Source organism: Pseudopodoces humilis, chromosome 6 (assembly GCF_049639895.1).
Source record: "Pseudopodoces humilis isolate 2021_Gansu_Grassland_sample_001 chromosome 6, ASM4963989v1, whole genome shotgun sequence".
NCBI lineage: Eukaryota > Metazoa > Chordata > Aves > Passeriformes > Paridae > Pseudopodoces > Pseudopodoces humilis.
In genome coordinates, this window is record NC_142205.1 from 71,355,742 (window position 1) to 71,379,583 (window position 23,842).

The 23,842-nt window shown below is 45.1% G+C and overlaps 2 protein-coding genes across 10 annotated transcripts in view; both read right to left on the reverse strand.

The window, feature by feature from the left end:
• Nucleotides 1–3,033: 3,033 nt before the first annotated feature.
• Nucleotides 3,034–8,120, reverse strand: COX18 (cytochrome c oxidase assembly factor COX18). Its single transcript, XM_088056234.1, has 6 exons — nt 7,857–8,120; nt 6,613–6,713; nt 6,275–6,438; nt 4,439–4,551; nt 3,992–4,102; nt 3,034–3,319 (listed from the first exon to the last, which is right to left on the reverse strand). Exons 1-6 carry the CDS (start codon nt 8,118–8,120, stop codon nt 3,137–3,139), a joined length of 936 nt encoding a protein of 311 aa, XP_087912360.1. The 3' UTR covers nt 3,034–3,136.
• Nucleotides 8,121–9,844: 1,724 nt separating this feature from the next.
• The window catches only part of ANKRD17 (ankyrin repeat domain 17), a 69,490-nt gene continuing 55,492 nt past the window's right edge, over nt 9,845–23,842 (reverse strand). For 5 of the 9 annotated variants that reach the window (XM_014260378.2, XM_014260377.2, XM_088057138.1 and 2 more), the window contains 17 exons: nt 23,576–23,721; nt 22,421–22,563; nt 21,757–21,970; nt 21,226–21,401; nt 20,830–20,992; nt 20,008–20,103; nt 19,697–19,813; nt 19,003–19,213; nt 18,362–18,809; nt 18,121–18,276; nt 17,759–17,908; nt 15,619–17,267; nt 14,409–14,606; nt 13,557–13,805; nt 11,639–11,814; nt 11,360–11,524; nt 9,845–10,470 (listed from right to left, as the gene is read on the reverse strand). In XM_014260378.2, the coding sequence (XP_014115853.2) occupies nt 10,411–10,470; nt 11,360–11,524; nt 11,639–11,814; nt 13,557–13,805; nt 14,409–14,606; nt 15,619–17,267; nt 17,759–17,908; nt 18,121–18,276; nt 18,362–18,809; nt 19,003–19,213; nt 19,697–19,813; nt 20,008–20,103; nt 20,830–20,992; nt 21,226–21,401; nt 21,757–21,970; nt 22,421–22,563; nt 23,576–23,721 (4,517 nt within the window). In that variant the 3' untranslated portion in view covers nt 9,845–10,410. Of the gene's footprint in view, nt 10,471–11,359; nt 11,525–11,638; nt 11,815–12,011; nt 12,120–13,556; nt 13,806–14,408; nt 14,607–15,618; nt 17,268–17,758; nt 17,909–18,120; nt 18,277–18,361; nt 18,810–19,002; nt 19,214–19,696; nt 19,814–20,007; nt 20,104–20,829; nt 20,993–21,225; nt 21,402–21,756; nt 21,971–22,420; nt 22,564–23,575; nt 23,722–23,842 lie in introns of all 9 variants that reach the window. The other 4 variants (XM_088057136.1, XM_088057135.1, XM_088057139.1 and 1 more) reach the window with 2 other exon arrangements.

A 23,842-nucleotide genomic window follows, 5' to 3' on the forward strand; every position in this document is an offset into this window, starting at 1 on the left:
TAACACCCCAGTTGTGTGCAGCAAAAATGGATCAAAACCATCAGGGTGCCACTGACGTAAAGCACTAATCCCATATTCTGAATTTTTTTTGTGATCCCTGAAACATAGAAAATGGAGCAAAACACCTCACTCAGGAAAGCAGCAGCTGCTGTTGCTTTCAGCACTATGCTGAGCTTCAAAGGAATGAAGAATACCTTATTTACCATCAGAAATCAGGCAGATTAATTAAATACAGATAGGATATTATAGAATTAAAATATAATCATATCAATTATATTAAATACATTATATTAATTTTAGTAATTATATTTTATTTATTATATTATATATAAAAAAACAGAGTCCTGCTGCCAGCTGTCCACATGGCTGCACAAATGCAGGGCTTTGCAAAGACAACCAGGGATTGTTCTGACACCTGCCCACTTCCCTTGGGCATCCTCAGCCACAAAGAGGGAGCAGCAACTGAGTTCTTCCCATTATTTCCAAGCTCGGCCGTGTTGAACACTGGGTTACTTCAAAGGGGCACGGCAGCGAGGTGGAAAAGAAGTGTACACTGTAAAGGACAGCCTGATTAAGTTCTGAAACAGCACCAAGATGAAAGACAGAGGAAGAAAAATGTTTTGGTCCAATCCTTGCCTGCCAGTGCTGGATTTCAGTACTTGGCAGCTGACAGGAGCTGGAGCACCCCCGTGTGTACAGCAGCGCACTCAACAGCACTTGGACACCTTTTTTCTTTCCAGAAACCGTGGAATCGTGCCAAAAATGACACTCAGTCCGGGGAAAAAAATTCTTGCACTTCAAGGAATCCACCCTAGTAACTGAACTTTGGATGAAGAGTTTGGATTCCCCACTAAAACAAGCCCAAAAGACAACCAGGTGGACTGGCTAGGTGTCAAATTCTCTGGCAGACAGCAGCATCCCCTCCAGCACCCTGTAAAAGGTGTTGGATCGTACTGACAGCTCATTCCTGAATGGGACAGGGGCCAACTCACCCCAACTCCAGTATTTCAGGCTAATAATCAGAGGAAAGTTAGCAAGGAAAACTGCCCTCCTTTCTAAAACCACAACTCTTTTTTATCACTACTGGGTTTTGCTCATCTACTTAGGATTTCTTTGTTTTCAGCAAAGCCAGAAGAGGAAGCAAACGGGAGAGGTGGAGACACAGTTAATCCAAACAGAGCTACAGATCACAGTGCTTGCATAATAAAGTGTCATTCACAAAGAAAACCGTACAGGCTTTGTTAAGACACTTCAGTCGGGTTTCTCAGAGAACACAGCAACACACCTCTTCTGATTTTGTCTCCAGAAACCTCCCTTGGCCCTTCCACAGTCAGGGACGACTCCCTGGACCTGACACACAGCATAGCATTACATGTATCTTTGCTCCATCTTTGTCTCATCAGCATGGACTGACAACAAAATAATTACATTGCCATAAAAAGGCAGACAGCCAACTCCAATTCTCTTTCCTAGAAACAGCATCAAACACTGAGACGAGGATTTCAGGCCAGAAAACGTATTGGAACGGAGTCATTACTATGGCTGAGAACAGAGGTAAGCTTTTGGGTAACCCATGTCTTTTTCCAGGGCACAACCACCGAAGATAAAAGCATCACAGCCCTGTTCTCCAAGCCCACACAGCATCTCCAAGACAGAGAATGAAACATGTATTATCCAGCCAGGATATTCCAGCACATATTCAGGGAAGATGTACTTGCCTGACCTCAATTCCTTTAGCTCAGGCTCCCTCCTAAGTACATGCAGGGTTCCAACAACCCTCTTCCAGACCTAAAATAATGCTGTGAGAAACCCACCACCAAATACACTCACTGGAGGAACCTTCTTCTCCTTTAGCTCACACTGGCAGGTCTTGCAGTAGCTTTAAAAGGTACAAGGGGTGTAAAACAAACATAAATAAATGGAGAACTGCAAACCCAGCGATGCCAGTTTCCTGCATTGAACATATGGGGTCCTGACAGAGCTGTGAGGCATTTTTTTCAGTGACCAGTTTCACACCCCTCTTTATGCTTCCCAAGAAATCTCACGTTGTTTTTTCACTAGACAAAAGACACAGCTGCTGTCAGCCTGCCCTGCTCCCAGGCTGGGAACGTGAGCCCCTCTCAGGTGAGGCTGCTCAGGAAGGAGAGGTGACTTTCCTCAGCACTGCACGGAGCACCAGCTCCCTCTACCACCAGCTCTCCAGAAAAAAAATTCACTCCCTTTTGCACAGCCTTTTTCCAACACCTTCAGATGAGGCAAAACGACAATATTCATTCACAGCAATCTCTAAGACCTTTAACAATCCAGAACATTGTCCTACCTGTAATGCAGACCTGGAAAGGGCTTTATCACATTCCTTCTGATCTCCTTACCTGGGGACTTTGAATTGTTAGACACCATTAGATGAGATGCTTTTGGCTGCTTTACCTTCAGTTTCACACCTGTTTTGGGGAGTTTTTTTGATACAAGAATATCCTGGCAGCATCCAGATCTAAGTCTATCACTGATGTTCTGAGCCTCCTAGCAGCGAAAACAGTGAAAGCCATCAGTGAAACATCCCCACAGGTGAAGTGCAGTATTATATTATTATTATATTAGTACAATGACATCTGCACTTTTTCTTCTAAACTGATGATTTTAGTCAGCAAGTGCATCTCAGCCCAACCTGTAAAGTTCCACTAGGCTATCACAACCATTCAAATAAACGCTTCCCAGTCTGCGTTAAAAATTCTGCTTCTGAATTTTCGCTAGCTTACACCACCGCAGCAGCTCGGAATCTTTTAAAAAGGTAAAGTAAATCATTAATTCCTGATAATTTTAACAAAAAAAACCCAAACCTCTTCACCTTCAGGACTTAAGAGTGAAAAAGAGGCAGGGTATATGAGTCACAGTTTTATTTAACACTCACCTGGCCCAATTTCTTAGGATAATTCAGGAGACAAACCTGGATTTCTGGACTACTGCAACTGCAAAAAAGACCACCCTTGAAACAAAGCTTCCCAGTAAAGACACATTTTTGCTGACCAATCCCTCTTTACGGCCAGCCAGCGTTTTATTGGGAAAATAAATACACAGCAAGTAAGTACATCTCACTAAAACAGCACTACTTCATTGCTGAGACAGCTCTTCCTGGAGTTCAGTGGCGCTGTTTCCTGAAGCTGTACTTGGCAGCCAAGGCAGCCACCATGTCCCTGTAAGGAGTATCCGAGTCGGATTTGGTCCTTGGAATGCAGCAGAGGCGGCGGAAGGCGGGAGAGCGCAGCAGGAGGTTGTGGCACAGCCCCACCAGGCTCGAGGACAGCCAGTACAGCGCCATGGACTGCAAGGAGACAAGCACAGCTCAGCTCCCTGGAGGCAAGGACAACGCCGGCCTGAGGCAACGCCTCCCCAGCCACAGCTCGGGGCTACTGCCAGCTACTGAGAAAAAGGACTCACCTACAACACTCCTCCTCTCCCTTGCAATAATGGCTTCCATGTGAAATGTAACTGTCTTTCAACTCCTCTGGGGAAAAGAGCCATCTACACTGAGGCTCGACACTTCTTAAATTGACTCCTATTAAACTTGGCTTCAACTTCTGTATTTGAAACTAGAATTAAGCCAAACAACCAGACAGTGTTTTTGCTAAGAATACTCTGCAGCAGAAAACCTGGTAAAAATGAGAAGCGTTTGAAGAAAGATGTGGAAAATTTCCCAGTTTAAGAACTACACTGGTTTCCACCTAACAAACAATCACCTATGGGTCTTTACATAAAGCTTTCCTCTCCTTTTTCAGGCTACATGAAGGACATTAACTCCTTGCAAGCTCGCAAAGTCTTCCTCCCTGAACAAAAAAAACATTCCAAAGGCAACAAGATTTAAACACACACACACAGACAGAACATTTGATTGATTTTTTTTTTAAGCACGCAGCAGTGGGAACAGGAAACACGTGGGGCTGTCCTTTAACAGACCAGCCACAGGTGAGATCCCAGAGGTCACCTGGCTACTTACGGAGGGCACTGTGGCAGCAATAGGGATCATCACCACCGACACCAGGCGGAACAAGTTGGTAACAAGGTTCTGGAAGCGGGAAACTGGCATTTTTCTTTGGGAGGCAAAGATCTGAAAGAGGAGAAACTCACAGTTATGAAGAAGGTCTCTTTGAAACGGCCGTACTGAGGATTAATCTCATTAGAGAAGTGTTCTAAAAGAAACCGTAGTCAAGGCTAAACACTACTGCAGCTCAGGGAGGTCTGACACACGTCACACCCGACCTGGAGGTCTCTGAACAGAGACACCTACACATGAAAATACACGGAGCAAACAGGTGATGGTTCACTTCTGCCCAGTGCATTTAGAGCAGTGATCATCTGCAGCCACCTTTGTGTGCTAAAGTCTGCATCAGACTCTACTGCAGTCACCTGCAGCCACTGCTGCTGGTTCATTCCACCAACGTACCTCCACCACCAGCAAATTCACCAGCCCCAGGGCTACAGGCAAAATCCACGTGGAGTCAGGTGCCGTCAGGTCTCTAAACCACAGTGCTCCTCCTGAGGAAAACTGCTCTTGTACTACAGGAAAAATTTGAAGGAAACACAGAATTCAGTGTACTTTGCTGTGTCAAGTGAGCCAGAACTGCACCATGTGTTAGATCATAAACCCAAGTTTCTAGGTACGTGGTAGAAGCTGAGACCCAGCTTAGCTCATGACAGCCAGGGGCAGGTAAATCTGTGATAAAAAACAGCTCGATCCCAAATATTTGACAAGGCAATGAGGAAAATAAGAGTGCAATAACCCAAAGTGCTTATTTCCTGATTTTTAAAAAATTACGTTTTTCTTAGGAGCTGTGTAACGAGACACATTTTTGCTTAAAAGAACAAATTAAAAACTCCTGTCTAAAAAAAACGGCATATAATTTATACATAGTATATAATTTTATACACTATATATAGTATAAAATTTTTTTATAATGTATAATTTACATAATATGTAATTTTATATGGTAAATAATTTTATATACTGTATATAGTAACATTTTTATACAAATTTTTATACAAATATATACTTATATGTATAAATATTTATATAAATATATATTCATATATAATTTTTTATATAAGATATAATTTTTATAATGTATAAATTTTAATATAATGTAAATTTATATATATTTTTATAATGTATATTCTATATCGTTTTTATATGATGTATTTATATAATATATAATTTTACATAGTATATAATTTTATATACTATAATTAGTATAAAATTTTTACATAATGTATAATTTTTATAATGCATACATTTTAACAGAATGCATATTTTTATATATACATTTTATACTGTATTTTATATATAACTTTCATAAAATGTATAATTTATATAATATATAATTTTTATAGTATAATTTTATATACTATACATAGTATAAAATTTTTATATAACATATTTTTATAATGCATACATTTTAACAGAATGCATATTTTTATATATTTTATAATGTATATTTTATATATAATTTTAATATCATGTATAATTTATATACAATTTTTATATAGTATATAATTTTATATACTATATATAGTATAGAATTTTTACATAATGTATAATTTTTACAATGCATAAATTTTAATAGAATGTATATTTTACATATACATTTTATAATATATATTTTATATATTTTTTTATAAGATGTATAATTTTTATATAGTATATAATTTTACATAGTATATAATTTTATATACTATATATAGTATAAAATTTTTATATAATGTATAATTTTTACAATGCATAAATTTTAATAGAATGTATACTTTTATATATACATTTTATAATGTATATCTCATACATAATTTTTATATAATGTATAATTTTCTATAATGTATAATTTTTATAAATATATATTTGTTTTTATACATTTTAAATATATTTTTTAATGTATACATTTTATAGTATCATTTAAAAGATGCTCACAAATTCACCTGGTCCACAGCATTCCACGTGGAAGGAAAAAAAATAGAGATTAACAGTGAGTGTGCCGTGGCACGTGGATTACTTGCTAAACAGGATTATCAGGCTACATTAAGCTTATAACTAATTTAAAATTCTATTAATTACCAATGATTTATATTAATTAATTAATTAGATTCAACTCGGAACTACATTCAGTTTGAAACCCGAGCAGCTGACGGGTTTTGTATCAGCCTGCAGACCAAGCCCAGGACGTGGCGCTCTTTAAGGAAGGAGGTGCCCGTGAGAGCAGCGAGCAGTTTGAGAATTGCCAGCGAGAACTACCTGCTGGGCCCAGGGCGCCGACGCTGCAGTTGCGCAGAGCCAGGGACACGCACACCCACATGGGGACCTGCACCCACAGCAGCACGGTGGCTTTGAAGGGGTGGCAGTTGTCCCGGATGTACAGCTCCGTGAGGATCCGCCGCATGTTCTTCCTGAAGTGGAACCTTCCGGAGAGAAAAGCAAAAGCTCAGCTCTGAAACGGAACAGAATAAATCAATCGGTCACAGGCGGGGAAAGAAAACCCAAGCTTTGGGCCAAGGCAGCATCTTGGTTTTTTGTGTTCGTGGGATCCTCCCCCTTGCCACGGATTCAGGAGGTGTGTACGACGCCCCTCGTACCTGGCCACCTTTTCAGACCACCCCAGCTGCTTTCCACGCACTGACACTTCATAGCGAAGGCGCTTGGCAAGGTCCTCCACCTCAGGCTGCAGGTTTTCCAGCTAGCTAAAAAAAAACGGGAGCTGTTTGGGCACAGTGGTAGGTAACAATTGCTTCCTCTCCTCACCTCTGTTATCAGTTATCCCTGGTAATTCAACACCTGAACAAGTATTAAACTTACTAATTATCACTGTAAAAATTAATATCTGTACAGGAACTGGACATGCACACTGCCACCATATAATTTAATATTATACCATATAAATTAATATTACACATATTAATTACCCTTCTATGATTTAATTCTGGCACAGGTATCAAACATATTAATTATCACTGCAATTTAACACCTGTACAGGTAGTAAATGCCTGCGAGGGATAAGGCATCTTGTTAAGGTTTTGTTCAACATCAGTGAACTCCCTTCGTCTTTAAATAAAATAACCATGTGAAAATAACAGTGACAAGAAGTAATTACAGTAACAATCAAAGTTCCCTCTTACTATTGCTCGAAATGAAGAGAGAATTTTACTCTTTTTAGGTTTTATACTTTTTCAAGAAGAAAATTATTTCTATCACAGCTGAAACCAGGGCAATTCTTAACAAGTATCTTTTTTGCCTCTATTCAGGACCTGTAATCAGCTGCTTTGGCTTAAAAAGACAGCTTTAGTGCCACCTCAACGATAAAAATAAACAAACAGCAATAATAAAAACTAATAATAACATAAAAATATAAACCTGTAAAAATAGAAAAAATACATAATTATTAAGAATATATTATTTACGATATACTGTATGTAAGATGTAAATACATTGTGCTATACATGATAGAAATATATAAATAGTATATGTAATAATATATATATACAGATATACATATATATAGATAAAAAGAGTAATAAAGTAACACTTTATACATTTATAAAATTCACGTATGTCCATGAGGACACAACTTGGCAGTGAAAAAAGCACCCACAGCATGAGAGACCCCACCAGTATGCGAGAGCGCAATAGACGCTCGCTTTTGCAACCGAAAAAAGCACAAAACGTAACGAAATTCCTTTAAAAAACACAACCCAAACCCGGTGCGATAGCAGAACCGTGACGTTTATTCACAGGTTTACTGAGGGGCCGTCTATTTACCCCTTCACCGGTGCCTCTCCCTCAGAGCCTCTCCCACCCCTCAGAGCCCCCTCAGCGCTCCCACCTTAGCCAGCAGCCGCCCCTGGTGCGCGGCCAGCGGGAGGGTCACGGCGCTGCGCAGCACGGCGGCCCCGCCGGCGATGGCGGCCCAGCAGGGCAGCCCGGTGGCCTCCTGCAGCGCCGCCAGCCCGCCCTCGGCCCAGTGCACGGGCGCGGACCGAGCCGCCCACTCGTACCAGCCCTCGGTGCCGCCGCGCCCCGCTCCCGCCGCCGCCGCCGCCGCCAGGGCCGGCGGGGCCCGCGCGCCCGCCCGCGCCAGCCGCCACATGCCGGCGGCTCTCGGCGCTGGGGCGCATGCGCGGCCCGCGCGCCGCCGCCGCAGGGCGCCGCCCCGCGGCCGCCATGGCGGCTGAGGGCACGGGAAGGGCAGCGCGGGCAGGGGAAGCGCCTCGCCTCTCACGGAGCTCAGAACTGTGCCAACGCCCTCCTGCCGCGGGCAGGGACACCTCCCACCGCAGAACGTGCTGGGCTGGACATGAACCACGAGCATCAGGGACGCCGACACCTGGGCATCCCCAAGGATCACGCCTGGGAGTGTTGTCCCTAACCCTGCGCGAAGGATCCAGGTCTTACCTGAACTGGCTTTGAGCCCTGCCAGGGTTGGGCCTGTGTCTCACCCCTCTTCCAGTAAGTATTCCCAATAGCTAGCCTAAATTTCCCTTTTTTTTCCATTTGTACCCCTTTTTTCTTGTCCTGTCTCTTAATTTCCTGACAAGGAGCCCCTCTGGAAGGTTGCTATGGGGAACGCGCACCACCTTGTCCAGACTACAGGGCCCCTACTCCTGAAAATTATATATTCAAGAGAAATTAATCATTAACAAGCACTGTTAGCAGTGTTCTCCTCCCCAGCCAGGTTCTGACCTGTGTCTCCTCACCCCTTCTGTGGCAAGGACAGGTCAAAACATCCCTTAGACCATACACACCCTGCACCGTGTTCTCTTCCTCTCCACATTTGTCCTACCCCTGGTTCTGTTCCTTTTGCCCACTCTCAAAAGAGTATGTTCCCTGGTTTATTGGATGAATAAAAAGCATTACATTGTGGAGAAAACAGGATTCAAAAATTCTGGGAATAAAAATGGTCCGGCTCCCCTCACCCAAGATCTCCAGTGCCCAGCCCTCTGCCACAGTGGTGGTGGCATCAGGCCTGTTACTGCCCCAGGCATGGATTAAACTGTCAGGTCAGCAAAATACTCTGGAATTGATGGTTGTAATAAGGACTGAGCACTATTTCTCAGTGGGATTAATAATTAATAACCCTACACAGCACTAAAGCCTGCAGCAAATGATTGTAGCAGAGGGGAAGGGCACTTGCCCACACCACGAGAAGGAGTGAGATGGAGTTTCAAACCTTTTCTTGAGCAATTCCTCACTTTAGGATCCACTTTGCTACCACCAGATCTTCACAGGATGTATTTCAGGAGATCAGAGAGCTGGAAAAAGGAGCTTGCTTTTATTCAGAACTGCACCTAATGGCAGATATACGGCCTTGGGTATGCAGAAGGTTTGTGGACACCTCAAATATCACAGCAGTTACAAGGCAGTAGTTTCTGAGAAACACCTGAGGTGTTTTCTTGGTTTTCAAAGGAGGAACCATAATAAAAGCAAATAATAATTCTTACATCTGAGTTGTAGATCTCCTTTAAATGCTCTGGAGGGGAACTGTACGGGAATCCTGACTGAATCAGTGTCACTGCTTCACCCAGCCCAGTCTCGCAGGACCGACCCCCCTTCATCTCCTGCTACTGCTGTGCACAGCTCCTGACAATGTACACGGGAATTCCCACATGGACTCTTCCAAATAAACCTTTGTGGGCCTTATTCAGGCCTGCCTTTGGAGCCTTCAGCAGGGAAACTCTCCTCAAATGTCAAATATTCGTATTATAATACGTATGTATTCTCAAAGAAATCCAGCACTCATTTGGAAACCACCCTCTGATAATAATGCCTGGGGTGTTCTTTTTATAGCTTACTTAAATTACACAAGTAGAAAAGTTATGCTTATTAATAGTTTAATGTATGAAGGAAACATCCAGATTTCTGAATATGAAGGTACATATCTCACATTAATTTAAGTCTACATAAAGTAGAGCCTCTATAACTGACATATTGAAATTTACTTTCTGCTTAGCCATTTGTTATGTAAACAATTGTACATTTATTTGCCATTCTAAAACTTCAGGATCAAGTTTACATAATTTTGCTAAATTTCTGTGTTTGCTCAGAAGCAGTTTACAGTACTAAAACCAACCAGCCAAAGAACAGCTTCAACAGAAAGTTATGTCAAAAAAAAAAAAAAAAAAAGGGAAAAAAAAAGAAAAAAACGAAAAGAAGAGGAGGAAAGGAAAGAAGAAAGTCTAACTAAGTTGAAACATATGATGGTGGGGAATGGGCGGTCACAATGTTCACAGAAAAAGGTCAGTTAGTAAGTTCTTCTGCAAAAAGCCTACACACTTCAGTCAAGCACATCAGTAGAATGATCTGGGAGCACATAAACTGTTTCTGCCAATTGTGGTTTCCTCTGCAAAAAAGGAATCTCAAGGCCAGCACGTTGATCCCACTCAGCCCAGTTGGTTCATATGCACACTGTTCATGTGAGGTGTCCAAGTTCCAGTCCACACCTGCAAAAGAAAGCGGCGTTAACACCGTGCTTTGGGCTGCTCCAAGCGGGGCACAGCTCACAGGGACACCGCAGGGCTCACGGGTTTTCCTGTCCAGGACAATTAACAGGGCTCTGGGTGGGCAGCAAATGACTGGCAAGCCCAGTTCCCGAATCTCTCCGTTCCCAGAGCAAGGCACTTGCTCCCCTCTTGACCTTTAGTTCACATGAACAAGGAACTGATTGCTGCCACTTCATTTTCCCTTGACACCTTCAGCTCTGGGGAATCCCAAGTGTAACCAAGTAAAGCTCTCTTTCGGGGGACAAAGTTTCCTCGTTAAATCAGAAATCAGCTTGTCAGAGCAAAACCCAAACTGAGGCCAAACCCCGCCTCCCTCACACCTATGGTCTCCCAGAGCTGGGAGCTGCTCCCCACAGCTCAGATCATTCCCAAGCAAATTAAGCCCAGAAACATCTTTATTTAGTAACAGTTGTAACAGGGCCCACTCTCTAATTAAACATAATGACAGGATATAATCTAACCGGAGCTACTGATGTTCCATTACAGCATTAGTTCCTGAGTACGAACAAGAGGTCATGGGGAATTACTCCCTCTGCCTAAATAACATTTAGTGGACAAGCCAGGCAAGACCAGAGCAGCAAAGAGCTACTTACTCCCTCCCTCAAGAGCTGCTTTAGTGTGCTCCTAACACAGTTACAACATCCTGAACTACACAGCCCAGCAGTCCTGTTGCTGTGTTCCCAGCTTGGCAAGGGAAAGCTTTCCTAACAGGACATCAGTTGGCTTTTCCTATGAAATTTTCCCCCAGGATTTCTTTTCCCAAATGCACAGATAGGAACCGCGATACATTTTAGATAAAATACACAGTGCAAGGAACAGCAACAATTACCGTCTGAGGCCCGTTGTTTTCTGTGGAATTTGAAACCATCTTGATCAGCGAGTTCCAAGAGGGGTCAGCAGCATGAGGCCCGTTAAAGATGGGGCCTCCAGTACCATCTGTGATGGGGGCTACAGGAGGAATTATGGCGTTCCCATACACAGAGAAAGGCATTCCCTGCCGAGAAGGAAAAGCGACAGTCAGGATGCTGCCACCAACGCTGCTACTGCTGCCCAGACAGAAGGACAGCAGGGGATTCATGCTGGATTTTGGGGCTGAGGAGGTCATTACCCCAACTTTCGGGAAGTCCATGTATCCTGCAGGGACGGGCTGATGGAATGTACCGGAAGGCGCTACGATTCCCGTGCTGTCTCTCTCCATGGCTTGGTGCGAGAACACGCCTGGGTCAGACATGGGCCTGTGGATCATGTGGCTCCCCATGCCGCTGTGACACCAATCCACTTTATCTGAGGGCACAGAGACACAGAGTTACCCACAGCCCCCCTCACCGCCCGCTTTCCAACCTCCAGCTTTCCAACCTGCGGCTCCCAGGCCTCCAGCGGCTCTCGAGCTCAGGAGCACACGGCATGGACAACACCAGGAACGGCACCTGCACCCCCAGGCCGGGAACCCTGAGCCACTGCCACGAGTTTGGGACAGTTACCTGCAACCAGAGCGCTGCCCCTGCAACTTTCCTCCATTTCAACAGCAAAGCCGGAATCTGGGCTAACTCTCCCTCCTCCAAAAACCTCAATTCCGCGTGCCTTTGGCGCTGTGGAAAGGGTATGTACACTATCAAGACTATTTGCTCTGCTTGGCTGCTGTTCTTCCATTACTTATTTAATATTCTAAGGGACACAGAAGTACCTGTGCAAACCAAAACCAGAAAATGACCAGCTGTGGACGTGTGCTCACATCCTAATCCTGGGAATTCATCGGAGGCAGCTTGGTATTGGTGCTACAGTTCAAGCCCCAGACATCCAAAAACCCAATTTTCAAAACAAAACCTAAGAAACTGTATTTGGAGAAGGGGTAGAGGAACATTCCTCAGGCACCCTAATACTCAAGTAGAGAAGAGTCAATCCCACTGTGAACTGAAAATCGAAATGTTGAAGCAATTGAACAAAGCAGAAAGAAAACAGCATCCCAAAAGCTGAGACAGGCACCAACTATGACTTTTACAGCCACACACTGCAAATGAACAGTGAATTTCTAAAGCTTTATCTGGGAAAAGGCCGCTAGTGAAGTAAAAGAAGGGTTTGTATTTGGGGAAAAATTGCAGTACAGTCAGTCAATTAAAACCTTCAGCTGTCTGGACTCAGTCAAGGATCAAAACAGATTGCTGTGAGAGGTGGAGCAGTTCCAATCCTTGCAGGCTTTCCAGAGCAGATTGGATAAAGCCCTGAGCAACACAGGCAGAACTCATGGCAAACCTCATGTTGTGCAGGAGGCTGACAGGGCATCCAGAGGTCCAACCCTACACCGTTTCAATATTCTTACTCCCCCATCCCAAGCAAAACAACCTAGAGAAATTAAAAAATCAACTCCCCACAAAAAAACCTCAATCAGAACGAAAAAAGTTCCATCAGTCTCCCAGAAATTGTACCCAAGACTCCTGACAAGTTTGGTAAGAAAAGCTGTAACATCACTAGCTGAAATTGTTAATAAATTCTGAATTCTACGTTGACTCCAGGGGAGCTGAGAGCCTTGTGGTAGTGGAAGAGAAATGGCTGAGAAGAACAAAGGAAACCTGAATGTGGACTATTACCACTTTTATGAAGCACCATCCTCGGCACATGAAGTTCTACATTAGCTACAAATGAAATATTAACTCCTACTGTACAAACAACCTCTTTATCAACAAAAAACACCAGAAAGCTGTCTTGTGACACCCTAATTTCCCCTCTTCCTAAATTCAGTGATCCTCCCTGTGTTCATTCCTTGAAAACCCTGGTTTTATTTTTCCTGCTCTTACTTGGGAGTACCAAATCTTCACAGCCAGAATGTTTCAGAACCCCCGAGGGTTTCAGAAACCTCGTTAAAACAACTAAGTGGACAGGAGGGCTAAGAGAGGTCCTTGCTCCAAATCCTTTGAAAAGAAGATTTCTTGTGTTTTTGGGCACTCACTTCTGCATCCTCCCGTGCTGAAGACAAGCCTGGCAAACACAATGGCGTGATCAATGCAAGTGCATCTACCAACAACACATACCTTGACTGCCACCTATACCTTCGAAGGACCAGATCCCACTGTGTCCCACCGGGGCAGCCAAGTTGCTCCCAATTACAGAAGGAGCAGACGTTCCAGTTTGTCTAATACGTGCAGACCGTTCAGTCCCAATAGGAACAGGAACTTTTCTGTCCTGAGAAACGTTACTGGGTTTTTCTGATCCCAAGGACACTGCTGAAGGGGTGGGAGAGGGTGCTCGTACTCCAGAGGACACGGACTGAGCGGGAGATTCTGCAAGGAGAGCAACAGGAGCACTTAGTGATGGCAGCCAGACCCCACAAACCTGTCCTTCAAAGCAACAACAACAACAACAGGGAGCTGGTTACTGCCAGATTCATCCACCTCGGGATCATTTTATTTCCAGATCACAGAGATACTCTCCCCTGATTCAGTCCCCTATATAAAATGCTTAACACGCCCTGGCAGCTCAGCCTCTGGAGGACACACACACCACAACATCTTAACTAAGCATCACTGTCCATCAGCAGCAGAGGATTTGTGAATTGTATCCTAAACCAGAGCTGAAATAGGACCACGTAAACCCATGTTTTTGTTGGGTTTGTTTTTCCTTCTTCTTTTTGATTTATTCCCTGAGGGGTTTTTTTTGTCATTACTGTTGCCAATAAAACAGACTATCACATTCCCTAAATAAGCCAGCACTTAACAGCTTATTTGTTTTCTGTCCCAAAAACTCCTCACTGCAGGGGGACAAAGGTCGAGGAAGGTACCAGAACCTGCCCTAAGGATTTTCCCCTGGAATTCCTTACACAGTTCTGCGGGACACCTTTATTTATGCTGCAGCTTCTCCGCAGCTTCCTCCTGAGCACAACTCACCGTTTGATGCTGATGAACATGGAGGCAATAAACTAAGAGGGGAAAAATGCTGTCTGTTAAAATTAGCAGCTGCAGGCGCTCCACCCAGCGGTGTCCCGGGCGCGTAGATCTGCCCTCCCGACAGGTTCGAGGCAAAGGTCCCCAGGTGTGTAGAAGAAGGTGTTACAGAAGCATAGGGAGAATCCATACTGACAATACCTACGGGAGAAAACGGGCACCAGTGACTCCCACAGCTCCAACAATCCGTCAGGAGGTCACCCCAACATAGAAATAAAAAGGAGAAAAGGAAAACTTTTATCCCCTCCACCTTTGGGGGCATGTGCTACCATTTTCCAAAGGGAACTGGAGTATGAAGCTTCACACTCAGCAAGTCTATTCAGTATGTGGCAGTTGTGCTGCATACCTACATCAAGAATGATTCTTATTTCTCTAACATCAAATGGCACCAATTAGCCCAGATATTCAAAATGCAAGAATTACTGCTCCCTTCCCATCCTCTTCAATGAAGAAAGGGAAATATAAAATCTTAGGGATCTAAGACTTATGCATTTGTGTATCTCAGGGGCATACAGGGCCACAGTCAAAATGCTGACTGGTATACCGAGATGAAAAAACTCAACACCATCTTATTCACAAAACAGGAAAAAAACTGCTGTTGTATCTCTTGATCCATTAACACCTCTGAGGTCCTACAAAAACGGGCAGGGATGGTCCAAACCACGTATGATGTACTTTATGGAAGCTACATAACGGGTTCTGCGACAACCCCTCGGCCTCTGTTTTGGGCAGAAAGCTCAACATCTCACTACAAAATTCAGGCAGCCAAGTAAATGACATTCTTTGGAACAAAATTAGTAATTAAGAGAACACACCCCTTGTAAGTTACAAGTTGGTATCAAAACACCAGTTTTTTACTGCACTGACCCTTGGAAGATGCTGGGTATTTAAATGCAGCCCCAGGCCAAGGTATCACGACCTGGAACAGTCACTGTCTGGAAGGGAAGGGAGGTGGAAATCAGAGTGGCTTTTTTCCTTATCTCGGCTACTGCGGGGGGAACAGACTGGAATGGCAAAAACTCTATTTTATCGAGCCCATCAGCTGCCACACAGTCACTAGATTTGACAGGGCACTTAAAATGAACTCAACTTGGCTTAAAAACCACAAGAATAAACCGTATTACTATGGCATGGACACGAGCCAGAGACTTACCTGAGGGACTTGGAGCTGGCCTCTGTAACGGTGGCCTAAAACCTGGGGCTTTGGAAGTATCAGACTGATGTAACGGATCTGAATTTGGCAAAAACGAGGACTTTGCTGATAGCATGGATTCTGGCGTCGTCTGAGAGGAAACGACGGACCCACCCCAGAAGGCATGAGCAGACGTGGGGCTGTTCTCAAACAACGTACTAAAGGGCCCAAAAGGCAGAGTAGCACTGAAGTTGTTCCCCATGGGCTTGTTCGCCGGGTGGGCCGAATTCTGAGAAGCACTTTGTGTACTTAAGGTAGAAGGAAGCTGCACTGAAGAAGGAACGCTGTGGGGCCTTTTGATGTGGTTAACGTTGAGGACTGCGACGGAGGAGTTTTGCACGGGAGCTGGATTCTTGGGGACGCTGCCGGTTCCGTGCACCGGCGGTCTGATGGCTGGGGTTTCCATCTTGGCTGCGGGCTGAGCGGAGCCCATCGATGGCTGGGACGCGGGGTAGGTCATGGGAGCGTTGCTCGCACCGACCGCGGGAGCGGATGAGCTCGTCGCCGCTAAACTCGGAGGCACGACCATGCGAGGATCTGGTGCGGGAACCTGAGGTTGCTGGAGAGGGGGCCTGGCCTCGGGCAGAGGAGCTCCCGGGGGCTGCTGATGAGCAGGATGCACAGAGGAGCTGCTGGTTCCCGGATTGGGCTGCCTGCCGCCGGTCGAGCCGCCCGCATCCACCGCGGGCGGGCTCCCCGCTTCCGGCTCGGACGGAGGCGCGCCTTTATTGGGAGAGGCCGCGGCGCAGTCGGGAGGACTGCTCCTGGAGACGCCCGGCGGCTGCGCGGGAGGAGAGGGAGACGAGGGGGAAGATGCAGGGTAGTGTTCTTTGGCAGTAGGAGTTGGATACGTGGTGTTCGTGGGCGCCGTGCTCGTGTTGCTCGCCGTGGTCGTCACGGTGGTGGTGGTGGCGTTGGACGTCTTCACCACCGTGACGAACAGCTGCCTCCGGACCGACGGCGAGCTCGGGTTGCCGCTCGCCGAAGATCCAGGCACGGTAGAAGCCACCGAAGTCGTGGTCGCCGTGGGACTCGTCGTCAAAGAGCTCGCCGAGTTCACCTGAGAACCGCCGCTGTTCTGGCTGCTATGGCGAGGCACCATGTGAGGTTTCGGCGAGTTGGTGGCTCTGGCGGGGCTCAGCGGCCTGACGGGAAACGGGCCCCACGTGGACTGGGCCGGCGGGAAGGTGCCTCCGAAGTGCGTCATGGGCAGCCGGGGCGGACGGATCTGCTGGAACGTCTGAGCGGCGAGGAGCGCGTGTGCAAACTGCGGAGGAGGGTAAGCCAGCGGAAGAGAAACTTGGAAACCAGGCCGCACGTTGTTCACGGGGTTCTTAATGCTCTTGTGAGTGGAGGCTGAGGAGATGGCAGGCACGGTGAGCGCTGAGGCTGTCTGAGACGTCGACGAAGCGGCTACGGTGGTCACTTTGATGCCCACCAGAGAACTGTTAGCAGCTGTAGTGGCGGCAGGTGTCGAGGACCCTATTTTGGAATTTACTGTTGAACTTTTCAAACGGTTCTTTGGAATAAGTTCATCGATTTCCTTATCTGGATCCTTAATCAGAGCATTGATCAACTGTGTGGCCTGTCTGGTTGATTCTGTGCCACCCCTACAAAAAGGAAGGACAGGGAAAAGTGCATCTCGAGCATTTACACACATCAGAGCCAAAGACCTCCCACACACAATCCAGACTATCTTCTACCACCTTAACACAAACAGGAAAATAACTCCATCCAAAATCTGAGCTTGGCACAGTCCTGCTGCTGACAATTACTCAAGAAGTTCAAGTTGAATACTCAAAATCCCCAAACATTCACATGGACAAAACATTGCTTCTCTAAATAGTCCTTCATATTTCATTCACTTTGTACGTACTAACAAGCCCAAACACAGAATCCCTACACTTCTAAGTGCTACATAACCTCATCTCACAAACTGTCTCGTGCACCTGCTGGTGGTTGTACTCTGTTTCCCCACCCCATTCATCTCCCCTGCTTTCAAGGGATCTTCCAAGATCAAGCCTTTCATTTTCCTATGCAGACAAACATTCCACAAGGAGAAAACACCCACAGGACGGAGCCAATGCAGAATCCTGCTCACCTTATTGTGATGATTCGGTCTCCAGTTTTATCCTTCTGTTTGTCAATGTCTATGTGCGCTCCCGTGCACTCCCGGATCGCATTGATGTTGCATCCTCCTCTGCCAATAACTCTGGAAATCACAGTTGATGGGACAGAAACCTTCTTGGATCTATATAAAAAAGAAACAATATTAAGTAGGAAACACTTCCGTGGCAAGAAGCTGTGGGCAGGCTGGTCAGAAGAACACTGTATCTTCTGATTCAACCTGTGCAGCAGCAACTTTGTGAGAGCTCAAACCCACTAAGAAGGTCATTCAGTAACTCCAAGGAAGGCTATGCAAAGGACAGCATCGAAGGGAGGTAGGGGAATTATTTTGCTTACCTTCTCACAACTTCCTTCCAACCTTCTTCCCTTTTCTGACCACGTTTAGGACTGGCGATGGTTAGCTTTCCATTTGGAGAAGAAAGGGGAGAAGGAGCGGATTTTGTGCAAGTAGACAAGGAATTACTCGTCACCTCATTAATAACTTCAGACAACCTGCAAAAGGAATGAAACGCTGTCATTACTTGGGGGAGAAGAAAAGGATGACTTGCACTTGGCATCCATGGCCACAGGAACTTACTTGATGGATGACTTGCCAGGGACTGCTTTCCTCTCATCCTTGGGACAAGTGACGAGCACTGACGGTTGCTTTTTGTTGCTCTGTGTGTTAGTGACAGCTGTGGAGGAATGATTGTCACTTTTGTGGCTGCTGTTGCTATTGCTGCTCTCATCGCTACAGCTGGAGATCCTCATGTTGTCACTGTCACCACTCTCACTAGTGCTGCTGCTCTTGGATTCCCCATTCACCTTCTCAGGTTGGCTATAGGAGATGGGAAGCTGATCATCAAATATAATCTGAACGTTGTCAGGGGTTACTTTGTTTTTCCTGTTTTTCCTCTTGGAGCTTGTTGTGGTGATGGTGTTATTCCTCTTCCCATGAGACCCTGCTAACGTTGTCCAGGTTGCAGATATACCTATGGTGGTGGTGGTGGTAGCACTGGGAGGCTCCATTGGGACCTCGGGATCATCTGACAGAGGAGTAAAGAAAAAGCAGGAGTCATTTAGCTGGTCTGAGGAAACCTGAGTATTCTGCTCTCCAAACCACACCTGTCCTATCAAGCAACTTTAGGACTAACTTCTTTACAAAGCTCCAAGAAGCACACAAAACCCTTGACTATGAGACATCCATAAATCTATTACAGATGTCATACCAGCTCATACCGAATTTCATTCTTTTCTTGGAATAATTGCAGTAATCACCTTCAGCTTTTAACTTCTCTTTCTCCTGAGCAGCTTGAAGTTCAAAGTTCTCTTTATTTTTTGCTTCTATTTCTTCTAGTTTTCGCCTTTGTTCTTCTTTTTTCTTCCTCCTTTTCTCTTTTCTCTTCTCCCTTTTGGCAGCCAGAGCCAGTCTCCTGCTTTCTTCCCTTAGCTACAAGTCAAGAGCATGGAACAACATTACAAGATGTCCCACGCATTTCAAGAAATCCAAATGCTTTTTATTTCCTTGGACTTTGCTGCTTTATTTCTATTACAATACTATGACTTTTACTAAATTAAATTTATTTTTTTTAATGATCAGAACACAAAATAGGGGTTAGACCCAAGATCCATGTGACTCAGACTAGAAGATGCCACACTCATTTTTTTTCACTAATCATATTCAGAAATCCTTCTTTTGGTACAGAGGAAATAGCTACATATGTGCATTTCTTGATCCAATGTCCCTGAAGAACAGCTGAGTTCAAAGATTACCTGAGAACAACAAGGTGCTCAGCTCTAGACACTCCAATTACGGTGACTGCACACAATCCTATACCCCAGTAACTGCTTTCACCAACCTTATCATCCTGAAGCCAAGTGAAATTGGAATTTTAAGAGAGAAATATTCCCAACTGCAAGTCTTTCCACTTGCCTTCTCCAGGTCCAGTTCTTCCAGCAGAATGCTTGCGTTTTTGTTGGCTTCCGCAGCCTGTCTATCTTTGGCTTGAACGATTGACTCCATGCACAGGTGGCACTTCTTCAGCATCTCCTGAAATGACAAAGCACAGAGTACAAAGTTCCAAATGGCCTCATTTCCTGCTGTTTTTCCTCAAAAACACCAGTGGGACTGGTGCTCTGGCTGAAAGCTGGTGGCCAATGAGCTGAAGAGAATTGCTAACACGGTGTCTGAAGCTGAGACACACCACTGCTCCCTCTCAAGTATCTCCTTGCCCCCCATCTTACCTTATCAGTAATGGTTGCTATGTATCTCATGCACTCCGAGTCTGACGGGAACTGGTTTACCTCTTTCACCAGGTAACGCACCACTTTCACATGACCCTGCAAAACAAATTTCAAGGACAACATTTTCTGTCAGACCAGCTGCCTCTGGCTTACTGAAAAACACTTCAGCACTCCTTGCAAAATAGTAATTTGCAACTTCTTGAACACATGAGGCTCTCAACACTTTTTTGAGCTCTTTCTCACCTTCTGAACCAGTGAGGCCCACACTTGCACATTTCTGACAAGAGAAGGCAAGTAACTACCTCTCGTCAGGTTGCCCTTGCTCCGGAAGTACTTACACAAACTTCTGCCTGTTTTGGGGCTGTTTTCAGACACCCATCTATAACCCCTTAACAGCTACGGGCTGCTACAGTCATTTGCAATGTTTCCAGTACTGCAACACCTCAACCACACTCCCTTACTAACAGAAATCACCTGTAGGCTCAAATGCACTTCTCTTGACCCAAGTCCTCATCCTCTCTTGCAGAAGGAGCCAACCCTACTTCCCCCCAGTTATGTCACACAGAAACACACTGCAATTTCCACCCCCCACACACACCAGAACCAGCAACACCACATTGCCTATAAAGCAAATTGCAATTACAGCTGAGCACAGATGTCACACAGGTGACACACATACCTGTTTCTGAAGATTCAATGCCAAGTATCCAAATTAACTGACATACTAATAAATATGTAGCTTCTGTCAGTATGTTTTACTTCTAACAGCTATGTAGGGATGAGCAATGCCAGCTAAGAGCCAAACTGAATTTCACACTCTACCTTTCGGAAGGCTGCCATGAGGGGAGTTATTTTCCTGTTATCAGCTGCATCCACGTCAGCTCCAGCCTGGACCAGCAGCTGGACAACATCAAGATGGCCCCCATTTGCTGCCAGCCACAGGGGAGTATTCCCCTTCTTGTTCCGCACATCGATGTGAGCTCCCCTACAAAACCAAACACCTTCCATCAAACCCTGCATTATTCAGGCCAAAGGAAGCACTCTGATCCCAAGAAGAACTTGAGTACTTGGGATGAATTAAATTGTGTATTAAAAGCCAACAGACACACAGAACCCTTCCCATTTACTGGATATTTGGGAATACTGTTGTATATTGGGAAAATGAATCCTAAACACAGCCATGCTTTTATTCAAGCTGCTCACTTGCAAACACTGTACCTGCTAATGAGGAGCTCACAGAACTTGTAGTGCCCTTTGTCTGCTGCAATGGTTAAAGCTGTATCTCTGGATGAAGGTACCGGGGGAGCGTTGACATCTGCACCTTTGTCCAGCAGGACCCTGCCCACTTCCGCATATCCCCCGGAAGCCGCTTCCATTAACGGCGTGAGACCGGTCTGGACAGGCAAGCAGGAGAAAGCAGCCCTTAGTGGGGGGCTGAGTGCCTTACCTGAGACACACAATTTACTTACAAACACAACAGATTACTGTCCTTACAACCTGTAAGCACCTCAAGATGAATCAACACTTTTCTGAAGAAACACATTTTGTGATGAGCTTTGCAACCACCAAAACCTAAATAAATGCAGCCATTTTTTTCTATACGGTATCTGGTTCAGTTCAGTTAACTGGACCAGAGAACTGAACTAGAGATGCTGACTTGCACAAAGGCAAGAAAACCAGGGAATAACAAAGACACCATGACTTTCAAGCACCTCTCTCTGGAGACCCCTCCAGCTGTTGGCTCTTTACCTTGGCTCTGTGCTCCACGTTAGCTTTTCTATCAAGCAGCAGGCTGACCACCTCAGTTCTTCCTTGGAAACAGGCCAGAGTCAGAGCTGTATTCCTGTTGGTCTCGATCTGGGCATTTATATCAGAGCCCATGTCCAGTAACAGCTTGACAGCAGCAGTGTGCCCGTTCATGGCTGCCAGCATCAAGGGAGAAATGCCCAATTTGCTACCAGTTCTGAAAGAGAAGAAAGAAAAAACCAAAACTGTTATAAAAGCCATTTCAGAAACGTGATTGTAATAAACTAATGAAGGCAGAGTACTTACACAAGACTGAAAAATCAGCTGCATACCAACTTCTACTGAACCTACAAAAGGTTCTCCACAGCAGCAACGTTTAGGACAAGTATTTCTGCTTAGAGACACCATGCATGTTGCTTTTTGATTGCTTCACATTGAAGGGTATCTCTTATGAGGTGTGCTTACAACCTATAACCTGTGCTTGGCAATTTCCTTGTACCCTTGCAGCTCACACCTGAGCTGTTTTCCACCCCCCAATGGGTGCAAGAGCATGGCATAAATGCACACACACAGAGAAAACTACGCAGAGAAAACACACACACACACACACTTTCCTCACCTAACTCACACCCGAGCACACGAGATAAGGGCTGTAAAGGGAACTTGCCTGGAATTGATTTCTGCCCCAGCATTCAGCAGAATCTTGATAATGTTCACGTAGCCACCTGAGGCGGCGAGGCTCAAAGGTGTGTAATCAGACACATTCCTGTGCTCCTTGTTTGCCCCTCGAGCTAGCAGCAACTCCACCACCTGCAGGGTTTCAACAAATAACATCTGGTTTGCCCCCAGACTTGCAAATCTATCCAAGACAAATGCTTTTTAGACCTAGATATTCTGTTGGAAGATGTCAATGGAAAGAAAGCTGCTTTCATCAGGTGCTTTGCTATACCCCTTGCCTTCATGACCGGATGAGGCCACACCTGTGTTCCCAAAGCCACTGTAAAACTTCCTTTAAAAAAACAAATCTATCATGACTGCTCAGGAGAATACCAAATTCAACAGCAGAGTAAGAAAAAGCAGGTCTCCTCACGATTATTTCTGCTGTCTTTAAAGCCTGCCAGACGCAGAGATTCGGTTTCAATACGGTGTACAAAGTACTCCTGCTTTTTGTCCTCTCCTGCAGAGGACTTGACAAGAAACTCAACTGTCTAGCAACTTAAAATCACAGTGTACACTGAGGTGAAAATCCATGGGGTCACCTCCAGTGCAATGTTAAATTTTCCACACTTTCAAGTTTTAGGCATTAAGAAGTTCAGATGAGATCTGTTCAATTCTCAATCAGAAGGTTTTCCCACTAAATCACTCAACAAATATACTGTCAAACCCAAAAATTTGGGCAGGAGGATGTTCTGACACCATCTCTGCTGCCCAAAGCCCAGCTTTTCCCCCTTTTTCTTCCCCCAAAAACTATGATAAGGCTCGTCCATGGAACCCATTTGTGTCTAACTCCTGACTCTCAGCAAGAACACTCATGGCATTCACTTCCTTATGCCCATCTAATTATGCTGGTACAAGTCCCATAATGGGGCACTAATGACTGCACTCACAAGGACACCTGCACAGCACCGGTCCAGTTATCAGAAGAGAAAAAGCAATCTACATGAGACACGTTGTAATGTCTAAATTGGAAAATGTGAAGCTCTTTGCATCTTTTTTTAAACGCACATCCCGTGTGACTGAATCTCTTCTGGAACATTCTTGCACTGTACTGACATAGTCTGTCACTCACACACTGCTTCTGAAGGTTTAAGGTTTACTCTACCTCTTGCCTCCCTCCTGAACAAGCCAAAGACAAGGGAGTGTCCTTGGTTCTCTCAGACTGGGCTTCAATATCAGCTCCATTATCCAGTAAGATTTCCACAACACCCACATGGCCGGCTGTAGCAGCCAAAATAAGTGGAGTAAACCCTGAAACAGAAAGCATGACATGAGTTAAAGCACCAGCAAAACAAGCCTACAGGTTTCACATCAAGTCTAGGCTTACTGGGGATTTATTCAGTGCGACACACTGGCAGAGCAGACAGGGTTT